Source organism: Prosopis cineraria, unplaced genomic scaffold, assembly GCF_029017545.1.
Source record: "Prosopis cineraria cultivar Desert tree isolate PC_DT_omini unplaced genomic scaffold, ASM2901754v1 PC7, whole genome shotgun sequence".
Lineage (NCBI taxonomy): Eukaryota > Viridiplantae > Streptophyta > Magnoliopsida > Fabales > Fabaceae > Prosopis > Prosopis cineraria.
Window position 1 is genome coordinate 30,238,234 of NW_026555338.1, and position 15,460 is coordinate 30,253,693.

Consider the following 15,460-nt stretch of genomic DNA (forward strand, 5'->3'; position numbering starts at 1 on the left):
ATATAAGTAACATCTCATCAAGTGTCTTATATTAAAAATTAAAAAATCTTATAAAAAATAATGATTGAAGAAATATTTAGATAGATCTAATGCACCACATCATTATAGGTTGTTTAATTAAAATGCTTTAAGTAATTTAAATAAAATCTTGTATGAATTTTTTTAATTAATTTTATTTTTATAACATAATGTACATTTGATTTCTTACATTTTTCTCTCTCTAATATTATTAATATCAAAATAATTTATATTTAATATCATTTAAATGTTATTTTTTATTAGAGAAACTATAGATAACATGATACATTCGATCTATTTAAATATTCCTCTAGAGGTGGGAGGAACATACTTTGGATAAGTTTAGCTGGAAAAAAATCTTATAATTTAGACTGAGGGGGTATAGTAATGATTAATAATTATTTGCATTGATTGATAATTAATGATAATTAATGATGATGCTGATACTGAATTAAAAATAAAAATAAATTAAAAACAGAGCCGTCCAAAACCGGAAATTGCATCGTACCCTTTTTTTTTTTTTTTCCCCGGCTCGTCTCTGTTGTTTAGCTGCTTCTGTCTCTCTCCTCAGAGAGGGAGGGAAGGAGGTGACTGGCCGGCCTTCGTGATGAATCAGTCTCCATTTATTATTTCTTTGTAAAACCCAAATCTCCTAGAGAAGGCGCTTAACCAGAGTTTGCTCCAATCACAATTGCATTTTCTTTGCCCCTCATCACATTTCAAGGGTCTTCAATCCCCGTCTCTTTGTTGTTGCGGCATTGAGAGAAAGGATAAGCCTTTAGGATTTTGGGTTCGGATATGGCATCTCCGGGTTCTGGGAGTGCTGGATCCGCTGATGCAGCAACTGCCAGAAAACATACGAAGCGACCCAAATGTATTAACCTCTGAAACTTCCTGGTTTCTGATCATTTCTTTTAGTTTCCGGAGTTCAGTTTGCAGAGAACCACATTTGAATGGTTCTGTTAGCATGCTTATGTTTTCCTGCAATTTATGCCCTCAATGTGCGTCCGCTATATCAATTTGTGATAAAATTGTGCTTTGAAAAGGGTAATGCCTTTGTTGTAAGTCATTATGCTGAGAGAAGAGGAGGGGGGAGGGACTTTGAGATGTTGGCTTCTCCTATTCTGGTTCTTAGTGTGTGCTCGGACCTGTTGTTCGAGCTCATAATTTTAAATGCGACGGCAGTATTGTACCAGATGGTTGATTAATCTTTGAACAAAATCTACTTTAGTTTTTGAGCCTTGAACATTTGAACTTTGTTGATGAAATGTATTTGACATGCATATTGGTTTGTTAAGGTGTTCTTTGCAGTTAGACAGTATCTTCTGCTCTAGTGACAATTGCATTTGCTTCATTTTTGTTTTTAACATATCAACAGAAATCTTAACTGACTAGACACTAGAGTTCTTTTTTAGATTCGAAGTTTACACAACAAGAACTTCCAGCATGCAAGCCGATACTTACTCCACGAGCGGTAACTCTACCAATCCCATATTTGCTGTCCATTGTTTTAAGCACCATAGATTTAGTTGTCAAACTTCGTATACTTATGAGTTGTATTTGATTTACTTATTTCCCTGCAGGTTATTTCATCATTCTTGATTGTCAGTGTTTTCTTCATTCCTATCGGAGTTGCTTGCCTACTTGCTTCAAATGATGTATGAGCAACTGCAATTGATGTTTCATGTTCATGCTTTCTGTTATGTATGATGCTTACTGTGATTATGTTATTATCCGCCAGGTTGTTGAAATTGTCGATAGGTATGACTCTGATTGTATACCAGATAACTTTAAGAACAACAAAGTAGAATATATTCAGAGCTCTGTCAATAAATCATGCAACAGGACACTAAATGTAAGTCTCTTTGGCACCCCTGTCTCCTTAACATTTTTTACTCATCATTGTCATAAGGGCAGAGGGAGAAATTTTTGCTTGAGGGGGCCAAAACTATATCAGGATGTAATGCACAATCATTATTTTTGGTTAAACCCTGACCTCTATACAATACATAACACACATACTATAGTAGAGATCTAGCATCGAAAAATGTAAAAGAAAGTGTATAGGCTATTGTGAAAGAGATAATATATTGCATTCAACTCTGACATTACTAGTGTGCTGTGATCCACATGGCATAGCTATTGAGACAATGCCACAACATGCGACAAGAAAGTATACTTCTTTAATAGGTTTCATTTGATTTCATCTTATCACACTTGTTGGCCAACTTTCTCTGATTTATAAAACTAATTTCAACTGAAAATGAGTAAAATCTGTTGATAATTTAATGATAGTGATAAATTAAAGCATTTTATCAGACTTGTATGTGAGGAGAAACTAAAGATTTGTATGCAATGAGCAAGTAGAAGCCATTAAATAATAAAACAAAACATGACATCTTAACTGACTAGGCACTAGAGTTCTTTTTTAGATTCTAAGTTTTCACAACAAGAACTTCCAGCATGCAAGCTGATACTTACCCCACAAGTGGTAACTCTACCAATCCCATATTTGCTGTCAATTGTTTTAAGCACCATAGAAAGGTGAATGTTGGGTGACTAAACAAATGAGAAAAATGAAAAGGAGAAACCAAGAAAAAAAAAAAATTGAGACCGGCGAACTTGGTGATTCCAACTCTCATTTTAGCCTTTACATAAACATGGAAGTGGAAGGAAAAGTCTTTTATGCTTTTCTACTTCCCTAAATTTCTTATATCTAGATTATAGAGTGAGTTTCTTGGAGGTTTTTGTCTTGCCTAACATATTATTCTTAAAAACTTTAATTGCTGATGTAGCTTATTGTTCATAAAATAGAAAGTAACAATCAATAATACATTTTTGTCTTGGGTAAATTTACATAAATATCATCATATGCATACTCCAAACTTTAATATTTTGTCACTTCAGGTCAATTGATGTCAAGATAATATATATAAACATCAACGTTTTGGGGAACCATATGCAAATTACTAGTTTTTAGGCTAAACTTTTCCGTATAGAATATGTGTTTTCTAACTATTCAGGAGGGTAGGGGGCGGATGCTTGATCAGTATAAGTCCTATTAAAATCCTAATAGATAATGGAGTTCACACTGTAATGTTCATATCTTTTCTTATGAGCAGGTTACAAAGAATATGAAGTCACCGATATATGTTTACTATCAGCTCGACAACTTCTACCAGAATCATCGGCGGTATGTGACCCTTTTATTTCTCATGTACAATATGTGCATATTATATGCACCACCCATGCAACATGATTGAAAATGTATGTAGTTTTAAGCAGAAAGTGTTCCATCTCCCTTCTGTAGTCCCTGAGAATTCAAGCTTTATTTTTCATGACTACCTCCCAGCTTTAATTGTGAGAATTTCTTGTTAAAGAAAAAGGTTATTGAAAATCATGTTATACCCATATAAGTAGATTACTAGTAGAAGCAGAAGTAAGTGGATTAACTGAGTTTGTGCAGATAGAATTAGGTTACATCGAGAGAGATTTTCATATGAAAAGTCAATTACTGCTGGTTGTTTTCCCATTTTCACATTTCCTGCTGCAGATTGGTATCACACTACAGAGCTTTTTTACTTCTTTTTGAAAATGTTGAAAAGCATTTTCTTTGAGAAGGGGGTGGTATTAGAGAAGCTGTTGCTGTGGACAATTTTTTTAAGATGCTTCTGTCAAGATTTTGCCCTAACTTTGTTAACAATCTAACTAACTTGTTTGTAAATCAATAAAAGACAAAGTTTTCAAAGTTTCATTTAAGTCTTGTCGTTGGTTTGGGCTATCTTGTATGATATGTTGGTGATGTGGCTGTCTTGAAGGTGTAGTACAGTAGTAGGTGCGTGGGTGTTTGGATTTGGGAGGCTTCTATATCATTTGATACAGTACTAGCAGTGGAAAGCCGAGAAATAGGGGAAACAGAAGAAGAGGAGGGGAGAAGGGAGAAATGGGGATATAAAGAGGGACCCGGGTGGGGGGGACAGAGAGGTAAAGGAAGAAAGAGGGAGAAAACAATTCTCTTATAATATTCAATCGCTGCACATTCAAGACACCCAAGGGTTCTTAAAGGTAACTGAAAACACATGCTTGGATAAATAAAGAAAATAATAATAATGATAATAAATAAAATACCTAATTTAGTTGCTTTTTTTTTTATATGGATGGCGAGTGGTTCTTGTAATACATGTTTGAAACCTCGAATTATAGTTTATACTGATTTTAAATGTTATCAATCATTTCAACTGCTGTGTCAAGAACTAATTTTTTGTTTGCCCTTGGTTATGAGAAATAAAAAGTTTTTATCTGAGAATAATAATAGAAGGAAGAAAATAAAAAAGTATTGTCTGAGAACCATGGGGAAGTTCATTTTTTACCAACCATCTAAGCTGTGAAGAATACGTTTGGTTGATGAAATATAATTTCATGTCTCTTGAGTTATAGCTCTGTACTCGGGGTCTGTTTCCTAAAAGATTTAAGCAATATCCATTTGAAGATCTTATTGTATTCATCTTATTTTCATAACTCGTTATAAACTTCTATGTCATTTTATCACACATGTCAATACATTTCAGTCTTAATGTTTGGGAATTTTCTGGTTAATGACCGAGTATAATCCATATAATTCCATCTTTATAATTGCAATTATTCTAGTGCTAACTTTGTATCATTCAGGTATGTTAAAAGCCGAAATGATGAGCAGTTAAGAGACCCCAAAAAGGGCAATTTAACTGAATTTTGCAAGCCCGAAGATCTTTCCGATGGCAAAGCAATTGTACCTTGTGGTCTTATAGCTTGGAGTTTGTTCAATGATACGTATAACTTCTCCCGTGAAAACAATATTTTGGCAGTGAACAAGAAAGGCATCTCTTGGAAGAGTGATAGGGAACACAAATTTGGAAAAGATGTCTTTCCTAAAAACTTTCAGAATAGTTCTCTTAGAGGAGGTGCGCATCTTGATGAATCCATACCAGTAAGTCTTTAACTATAGAACGTTTTTATTGAATGAAGCATCTTTTTTTGCCCCATTTTTTGGGGTATTTTGTGTGTGTGTGTGTTTTTTTTTTTTTTTTTTTTTTTGGGGGGGGGGCGGTGTTAAGAGAATGAAGCAACTATTGTATGTATATAATTTGACTGGATGGTTGTTCGGAGGGAGAAGTGTAATAAAATAAAATCTTTTGTGGGTGTAAAATTTTTGTACATTTTTATTTACTCAACTACATTTATAGTTGAACTTCGTGTTTATTATTTGATATATTACATTCTGCATTGATTCCCCTTTCATTTTTGTGGCTTATAGTATATTGCATTCTTCAAAGAGTGTTCTCTATACTTTACATCACTGAGGCAAGTTGCTAACTCTTTTAATGTTGTATTTAACAGTTGAGTGAGCAGGAAGATCTTATTGTGTGGATGCGTACGGCTGCTCTTCCAACTTTTAGGAAGCTGTATGGAAAGATAGAGGTGGACCTGAATGCAGGTGACCAGATACACGTGACATTGAAGAACAACTACAACACATACAGTTTTAATGGAAAGAAGACGCTCATATTGTCAACTACTACCTGGCTTGGTGGGAAGAATGACTTCCTTGGCATTGCATATCTCTCTGTTGGAGGATTGTGCTTTTTTCTGGCCATGGCTTTTACCATCATATATTTTATCAAGCCAAGGTAAATACTCTAAATACATGCAAAGACAAAAAAAAAGTCATACTATTCAAGTTATAATGATTACTTTTAGGGTGCGTTAGGTACATGGAAAAGGCATTTGAAGATAGGGAAAATGTAAGAGGAGATATCTTTATTGCATTTGGCAGATGGCAAGGTGGCTTTGTTAAAAAGAAAGTTATGTTTATGGGAGTAGGCTTTACTATTCTCATTCCCTTTTCCATTATCATTTTGTACCTAACTTTGAAGAAGATGCTTTGACCAGCACTCGAGATATAACTAGATGCAGAAGAATAAAACCATCAGAAGATTCTTTAAAAAAATTATTGCTAGCGTGCTCTAGTTATTGGATGATAAATGATAATGACCACCACCAAGTCACCATCCAAGTTTATTTCAAATGCTAAGGTTCACTAGTGTATATGCTACATCTGCTGTCATTTTTTCCTCTATTGACGTTGACATTAACCAGATTCTGTTCAGTAGTTTGCTGAATGGCTCTTTTGTCTACAAGATCCTAATCTGTCTGTTTCTAACTGTGATTCTAGGCAACTTGGAGATCCGTCATATCTGTCATGGAATCGGAGTCCTGGTGGGCATTAAACAGATGCTAATTGATTAGTTATCTTCCAAGATTCAAGGCTCGGTTATTTTGCTGTGTCAGGTTTTTATGTGTCTGTTACTTATGCGTAATGGATTGGCTTAAGCAATCACATGTTATTATCGTCTTTTATCTGTGTCTTCTGTGCATCATAACGTAAACATAGTGTTGCGTGAGAAAAAAATAGTATCCAGTATTTCTGGCAGTCGTTTTTTTTTTCTATTAACAACTTAGGGATAGAGGTGGGTTCTTATTTTGACATTGCCTCTTTTGGCTCAGGAGTTCTGTATAGGAGAAATAGAAAGAGTCAAGTGAGGCTTCTTATTTTTCCTTTCTTGAGATGGAAAGACAGATAATTTTCCTTTTTTCCCCCCTTCCCTTGTGTTTGGTCCAAGGCTTAAATTCATTTTCAGTCAGAACGAAATAAAATAAAAAATAAAATTATCTATTTATTATTGAGTACTTTTGGCCCAAAAAAAATTTTATTATTGAGTACTCCCTATGTTATTTATTTTTAGAGAAGTTATCACTTTTGACTTGTATTTTGTATGAGCAAAATCACCCATTCCAATAAGTATTTATTACATATTTTTTAAATCACCTTTTATAATTTATATTAACAAGAAACAATTAATGTATGTTTATGTTAATTAATAAAGGGCATTTTTGTCCATTTATTTTATTTTAAGATATAATTATTATAGTTAACTAATTATAAAAACGGAGGGAGTAAAATAAAAAATATAAAATAGATATTAAATGTCTTATAATTTGTACAATGAAAAATATCTCCATATGATGGGCATATATAATATCTTCCATTTTGTAAAACTAATGCAATAGAATTTTCCCAAAAATAAATTTCGAAAATGATAAGGTTTGGATTAATTCTTCATGTGATAAAAGTTTAGTTAAATCTTCCACACGCAACAAGAAAAATTGTACTGACTCATTGTGCTAACTGAAGTATATCATTAATTTTTTTGTCGTGCTAGTACATGACAGACCATGACATCATGATATATTGACTCAAGGCTTTAGCTTCCTGTTTTATTACCTTAAGGTTTTAGCTTCTACAAGCTGATATCATACATTGACTCAGATAATGACGCAAACTAAGGGTGATGGCTGATAGGAATCAAACGGAGATCATGTTTTCTTCTCACGGTGGAACCAAAATCCTCATCCATCTCCAACCCTTCAGGCTTTAACCCATTGGGGAGTTTCCAATCAAAGTGGTAGAGCAAACTGGCAAGCATAAATTCGATAAGAGCTGTGGCAAATGAGATTCCTGGACATATTCTTCTTCCAGAACCAAATGGAATGTACTCAAACTCTGTGCCTTTAAAGTTGTAATCAGTCGAGGCATTTAGGAATCTTTCTGGCTCAAACTTTTCAGGCTCACTCCAGTATTTGGGATCTCTTTCAATTGCCCAACCATTGATAATAACCCTTGTCTTAGGAGGTAACTCAAAACCGTTGATCTCACAGCTCTCATGATTCTCTCTTGGAAGTAGCAGTGGCAAAGGAGGGTGAAGCCTCAGAGTTTCTTTTATGACAGCATACACATACTTCAATTGATGAACTTCTGACTCATCCACATAACCTTTGCTTCCATAAACCCTTCTTACCTCTTCTTGTGCCTTTTTCATCGTGTTAGGGTTTCTGAGAAGTTCTGACATTGACCACTCCACAGTTGTTGCTGATGTTTCAGTTCCACCAAGAAAAACATCCTGAAAAGAAGACATATATGTATATGTCAGTTGACATTTAGACCTAATTTTAATCTAGACTTATTTGTGGGCCACAGGCAAACAAATAATGTACCTAGTGTTTTTTTTTTTTCTTTCTTTCACTTTTAACCAGAAATATAAAATACCTTGTCAGATCCTTTCTATGACACAAATTATATTTTTATGACTTAGAAACCTAAAAGCAATGAGCCTATCAGGTGAAGGTGGATTTCATTCAAAGATCTCACCCTGAACACACACGCACACACAGAAATAGATGGGAAGATAATTTAATTATATAGAATAAATACTTACCAGGATAACAGATTTGATGTTCTCTAGAGTTAAGGGGATTTCAAGATCATTTTCCCTTTGAATCCTCAGAAGAACATCAACTAGATCCTCTGCCTCACCAATATAGCTGTGCTTCTCTTCTCTGTGGTGGTTGATGATATTCCTAACTATCGAATCAATCTCCTTGTTCACTCCTTCAATTTTAGCTTTGATTCCAGTGATCACTTGAAGGATTTTGAGCGAAGGGTAAAGATCAGCAATTGAGAGACCACTTGCCAACTCTAGGGTCCGCTTCATAGTTGATAGTAGTTCTTCAACATTCTTGCCCTTGGTCTTTGCACCAAAGGCTGCTCGTGCTGTTACGAAATTTGTGAGCTCGAAAAGCTTCTTACTGAGATTGATAACAGAGCCTTCATGTTCAGATACATTCTTCACAAATGCAGATACCTCCTCTTCCCTTATCGTTCTGAATGACTGGACCCTCTTTGCAGATAAAACCTCCACAGTGCAAATCTTTCGAAGTTGCCTCCAGTAGTTTCCATATGGAGCAAAGCCTATATCCATATTGTTGTTAATTATTTTGCTCGCAACAAGACTAGGTCGATAGGCAAAGGTGGTATCATGCTTTTTCATGATCTCTTTGGCAATTTCTGGGGAAGAGACAACAACATGGGACACCTCTCCTAGTTGAAGGTGCATGAAAGGTCCATACTTGTTAGCTAGGTCTCTCAGGGAGTGATGAGGTAGTGACCTTACAAGTTGGTGCAAGTTCCCTATGAGCGGTAATCTGGGTGGACCGGGGGGTAGGGTTTTGACAGATTTCTTGGAGCTCGATCGCTTCAGTATTACAAGGAGGAAGCAAGACATGGCAATGAAGAGAGAGCATGGGATTTGAATCTCCATTGATGGCAACGCAAATGGTGAGCTCAATATGGTTTACGGTAGCAGATATTTACGGCTTTTATAAAGAAAAAGATCGAGATATGCCAAATGGATGATTATTTTGCTTCATCAATAGTCATCTTCATTTTGGAAAATAAGCTTGAAGATTCAGTCTACCAGCAACATATAAAAGAACAGTTTAAAAGCACTGACGAGAAGTGGAGAGAAAATGGTTCAGCATTATCTTTTGTTGGTTGCTGCGGATGATAAGAAATTGAATTTTGAAAAATTTACACCTAAGTTTTGAAGAAGAAAATTTTATTATCGAAAGGTCTTATAAAATTTATAAAATAATTTAAAGTTTCAATTCTTATATATTTACAATTGAATAACATATATTTAATAATAAGTTGAAAATATTAAGTTGTAAATGCTTATTGTCTAGTTATAAATATTATTTGTTTAAGTTATAAATACATAAAATTTAAGATTTTTAAATACTTTGTGAATTTTATGGGATCTCGTAGTGATAAATTCTCTTCTGTGAAGCTTAGGTATGATTTTCCCTTGAATTTTCAACCAAAGTGCATGTGGAAGAAGTGAACCAGATTTAACATTTCAGACATTAATGAGAAGAGAGAAATGGTTTCTTTCTCAAGCAAGAACAGAAGAAAAGCGGCGTGCATGAATCTGTTGTGGGTGGTGAAATCTGGTCAGTCCGATCAATCTAACGGTTCTAATCACATCATCTCTGAAAATTCATGAGTGCGGTCCATTAATTTGACGACTGAAAATGAAAACAAGTGGCAGACAGAATTACGAGTTAATGTACTTGACTTGCAAGTGATTTGACTTTGAAACATAAGACATTATTTACATAAAAGTGGGTTCCATGACTTCAAAGCACGTTGTGGAAACAATATTACAAGCACCATCTAACACTACTCGAGCGTAGAATCAAAAATAAAAATTGAGTCTAAAAAGTTAAATTTAGAGTTGCTGAAGATTCAAATTTTAAAAATAATTTTTTAAAATAATCAAACTTGAGAGTTTAATCTTGATAAGTCCTGTAAAAAAGGACTCAGACTCGGTTATAATAATATTATTATTATTATTATCTTTTTTGGTAAAATATGTGTTTGAAGTTAATGACCTGCTCACATAATCCTATAAGCGTTATATTATTATTAATTTTAATTTATTCTAAAATTAATTTAATATAATTTAATAAATATTAGTGTATAGTATAAAATTGCTGATATTTTTTATTTTTTATAATTATTATGTTTGTGTATTTATAAAAAAATAAAATATTTTTAATTAAGATTTAAATTTTATTACTAAACTTCTAGATGTGTGTTCTTTAATTTTTAAAAATTATGAGGATTTTAATTTTTTAAATTTCAAAATATTTTAATTAATTTATAATGTTTAATTGTATTTTAATTTTTTCATATATTAGAAGAAAAATTGTTAGATTATCCAATTATGAAGAGGTCTAAATCAATATGAAACATAACTAATATATAATTAAAAAAAAGGCATATAAACTTAAACTTTGAAATTTTTAATTAAAATATGAAGTCCTTCAACTACTTTTGTCTGTTTATTCTTTTTTTTTTTTTGTTTTTGAATAGTCGGTCCCCATTTTTAAAGAAAACTCATGTAGTGAGTTAAGACTAGCCAGTCAAAGATTTTTATTCTACGGATTTTTGCGATATTGTCTAATTTCAAGTTACCATTTACTATGTGTAGAAGACATTTTCTCATTATATGGTTTTAGCAATAACTTTTGGAGTTGGTCAAAATGCAATGGCTATTGAATCATACTTGTTGAAGCATGCATCTGTGCCTAGTTAGCTTCTGCCACTTTGTGTCACATGCGAAGCATAATTAGTTGAATTTTTTAGTTAGTGATGTGGAAGAAAAATCAATTAACCTAACTTCCCATGTACTATGGTGTATGTGTATCGATCCATTCATCCATTAAATAAAATTGATTAAAAAATTAATTAATATTATTGATTTTAAATATAATTGATTATATTTTGTGATATAATTGATTTATAAAATTAATTAATTTTAGTATTGTTTAAAAGAAAAATTAAAAATTAGGCATTATTTTATGAAAATATATCCAAACACTCCTATTGTATGTTGTCAAAATTAATTATGAACTCAAATCATATTTTTTTAAAAAATATCCAAATATCTTTATACATGTCAAAATTAATGGGGCTTTTGTACATATAGCTTATTTCATAATATCAAATAAAAAAATAGCTTATCCTTTCTTAAATTTTAAAAATGAACTTTTTAATATTTAGTTTATAATTAATTTACAAAATTGCCCTTCTAATATTTGTTTTTTTTTTGCAAATATCAAAAGATTCAAAACTCAAGAAATCTCTGCAACTAAATGCATTGAACGCAAGATATATAGTTTAAAATGATTTTTTTTAGAGATGAATGCGAGAGGGAAGACGAAACTGGACGTGATAGAGATGAACACGAGGAACAAATGTGAGATGAGATATATCGACGATACTCAATAGAACAGAACACATAGGTGGAGAAATGGAGCTATAGAGTTATGGTTTTTTATTTTATTAATTTAGGTATTTGACTTTCTGTGATAAACTAAGAGTTCAAAATTTTTTGTAAATTGTGTTTGATCCATTTTGGGCAAATAATTATGTGTTTTTTATGTTACTAATTTGTGATACTACGTCGTTGATATATTGCTGTATATCACTGATATACTATGGCAAATCTACATAACTATACAATTAGACATAAACTTGTTTGTTATTGATATATATATATATATACATACGTATATCAATGATATAGTATTACAAATCAACAATATAAAAAATACATAATCATGTGCCTAAAATGAATCAAACACAATTTACAAAAAATTCAATGTTATCGAGAGATGTGAAGATGGTAAAAATCTGATGACAGATTAAAAATTCCAACCTATTCTTCTACTTTTAGAAATGAAGATTCCTCTTCAATGTCTAATGTCCTCTTCATAATGTTCCTAGGAAAAACAGAGAGGGAGAGAGAAGAAAAGCTCTACGATAAAAAAATGCACCGACAATTTTATATTTAGAGAAAAAAAGAAAAGATTCAGTCAATTGAGAATTAGTTATGATAGATATACTATGTTTTAATAATAAATTTAATTTAAGGATAAAAAAGTAAAATATATCTAACTAATTTTATTAATAGGCCATATTTCAGAATATTCAAAAATCTTATTCATAATTTATGGGAGCTGTATTTTTTGAAGCAATTGAGTTAATTTTCTCAAAATTAATTATGAACATAAAATGATGGTTATCTTATAAGTTATGTTTACATTTCAATTCAGTTTTTTAATCATACTTTTCTAAAAATTTATTCAAAAACCATATAAATTTTATTCTATAAACTATAATTTTGAGTATGTAGTTGATTTTGACATGCATAATGGTGCTTGAATATTTTCTTTAAATCATGGTTTGATGTTCATAATTGATTTTAAAATGTAAAAGTTAGGGGTGTTTGGATATTTTTAAAAGGAAAAAAAACTTATATACTTAGTCATATATATTTAAAGTATTTATTTTTAATTAAAGCAAGATATACAGATCTTTTATAAATTATTTATTCTTTTTTTTAAATCATAATTTTAAGTTTATAATTAATTTTAATATGCAACAAGGATGTTTGCATATATTTTTAAAAACAATGGTTTTTATCTAATTTCCAACCTAATATTAGTATTGCTTCGGTAAGTGAAGGAAATTATTCAGCTTAATAAACTGGATCGTCTCTCATCTCATTTCAAAAGAATGGCATGTGATTAATGCGTTAGCGACGTGGAAGTATACTCAGCATCTGGGGTCTCACTTGCATCTGCATGATCTTCATCTTCGTTTTTGAAAACAGCATGCGGTGAGACATTTCTAACGGCTAGTGCAAACTTTTCATCTCTGTTATAAGATATACTCCATCTGTTTTCCATTATAGTGTATTTTCAATCATTTTACGTATTTTAAAAAAGTTAATTTTTAAAATTATAAAAAAAGAGATATATACTTTCATTTATATCATTTTATTTTATTATATAATCACATTAAATATTTTTATATTAATCAGTAAAGGATAAAATTTAAAAAAAAATGATTTAATTGTTGTAAGGTGTTATATATTTTAAACCAAAAATTATTTCTAAAATGTTTCTTACAAATAACATCTGATAGAGGGTATTTCTAACTATTTTGATAGGATTAAAAATATAATTAAGTCATTAACTTTTTAAAAAATAAAATAAAAATCCAATTTTATTGGTATTTAAATAAATTTTTTAATTTTATATTATACCTTCTTTTATAGTTTAATGATTTTAAATAGTGGGGTTTGGCCAAGTAGGCTAGATTCATTGATTTTGGGCCCAAATTAGAGGACAATGAGGAGAAGCCGGACTCATCAGTAAACACCTAAAGGCAAGATCTCAACATTGTAATAGAACATCGCATTTCAAGGGAGCAGCGACCAAGTCTAGACCACTCGACCACGTAACCACGTTCCGAAGAAAGACAGAGCACCTTGAGCCTTGAGGCACTCCCTCTTCGCCGCAGACAATTAATGAATGGTTATGTTCTTGTGACCATTTTCACATCTTAAACCTATATCAACTTAAGACATTAGAAGAGAGAATTGTGGTAAAAAATTTTGAAAATTCATAGTCATTGATTCTCCTACACATTGAGGATTTTACGCCTCTCGCACGCCTAGCATCATGTAAGAGACACAACGCTCCTGTTTTATGCCAACAAGTTGTAATGTTGAAAAAAACTTAATTATTACCCATACAATGACTTGTAATAAGGATCACACATTTCATCTAAAATGTTTCTTGTGATGAGGATTAGGAGGAGTAAATACTAATACATGAATTTGGACAAAGTAAATGACTTTACGGTATGGAAGGTGATTTTTTTTTTAAATAAGAGATATACTTAAGTTAACTCTCCGAGTTTAAAATTTTTATGTTTCTAACTTACAAAATCTTGTCAACTTATTCATTAATTCATATTATATATAAACTCAGTTAAAATCGTGAGTTTACCTCCAAATTTTAAGTTATAAAATCGTGTCAATAAATTCATAAACTTAAATTAGATTTAAGTTTGGTAAAACTTGTTAAATTCATTATTTTTTTTAGTTAAGTGAGTTAAGTATATACTATAAAAAAGGAAAAAATATTAACTGACCTTAATTTTGAAGAGGAGGGGGTGGGAGAGGCCTGACATGGAGGCGCCGACACCAACTTGGGATTAGAGAGAAGGTTAGGAATTAAGATTTGGAATTGCTCCCAATGATGTTGTCATCATTTGTTTAATGCCTCTAATCAACCGCATTAACTGACCCTGCCACCCCCGCCCACCATGCTTTTCTTTTCTTTAATTTGATTGGAAATCAACCCCATATTTCTTTGCTTGCACATGAGCGCCACGTGAGGGCTTCCCAGGGGACATCATTATTCATTTGTGAAAGTTGAGAATTCTGGAAATTTTTTTTTTGTTTTTAACGTTGGGAAGTACTTCCGCCAATCTTATTTTTTAAATTGTTTCGCAAACACGAGAGTGATCCTTATTACAAGCCACTCAACAAAAATAGAATAATCTTCTCACTTTATCCTTACTTCAGAAAACATTTGTACAAATTATTAGATGACCTGTCAATTTCCTCTCAATTTCTTATAAGGATATAATTAAACGTTAGAATAAAAATTAACATTGGAGGGAATATATAATTAAAAATCTGATGAAGGAGGGAAGTGGTAATGGAGAGATTATAGGAGGCATTATGTTACACCACCATCAGTACCGCCCCTCCGAACAAAAATTTACGCTTATTTCCTATTTAATTTAATAAAAAATGCATGAATAAAGTGGGAGAAATATGACCCAAAACGTGTGGACCCCATCTAAGCTTCGCCCGCGGCCCCACCCCTTTCCTGCTCACCTGGATTGGATGCATCATCTGTGTGAACAATACCATTATTAATTGATCCCACCATTTCTTCCCCCAAAATATAATAATATATCAACAGTGATTATTCCAACTCTTTCATGCATCATTTTGTGGCCACAACACTATGCACTTTGTATTCCATTATATTATTTTCTCTTGCTCGCTTGGCATACACTCTATTTTTTCCTAAAACAAAAAAAAAAAGAAACAATTTATCATCCATCGGTCAATATATC

The 15,460-nt window shown here is 32.0% G+C and overlaps 2 protein-coding genes across 2 annotated transcripts; one reads left to right on the plus strand and one right to left on the minus strand.

Annotated features, from left to right (window-relative positions):
* The first annotated feature begins 555 nt into the window (after window positions 1-555).
* On the plus strand, window positions 556-6,650 carry LOC129315873 (ALA-interacting subunit 3-like). Its single transcript, XM_054960002.1, has 8 exons — window positions 556-892; window positions 1,434-1,492; window positions 1,602-1,676; window positions 1,760-1,873; window positions 3,141-3,211; window positions 4,687-4,984; window positions 5,395-5,684; window positions 6,230-6,650. The coding sequence occupies exons 1-8, from the start codon at window positions 817-819 to the stop codon at window positions 6,282-6,284; spliced, it is 1,038 nt and encodes a 345-aa protein (XP_054815977.1). The 5' UTR covers window positions 556-816; the 3' UTR covers window positions 6,285-6,650.
* A 654-nt stretch (window positions 6,651-7,304) lies between these two features.
* On the minus strand, window positions 7,305-9,284 carry LOC129316226 (cytochrome P450 71D10-like). Its single transcript, XM_054960539.1, has 2 exons — window positions 8,331-9,284; window positions 7,305-8,015 (listed from the first exon to the last, which is right to left on the minus strand). Exons 1-2 carry the CDS (start codon window positions 9,210-9,212, stop codon window positions 7,398-7,400), a joined length of 1,500 nt encoding a protein of 499 aa, XP_054816514.1. The 5' UTR covers window positions 9,213-9,284; the 3' UTR covers window positions 7,305-7,397.
* Window positions 9,285-15,460: the final 6,176 nt, after the last annotated feature.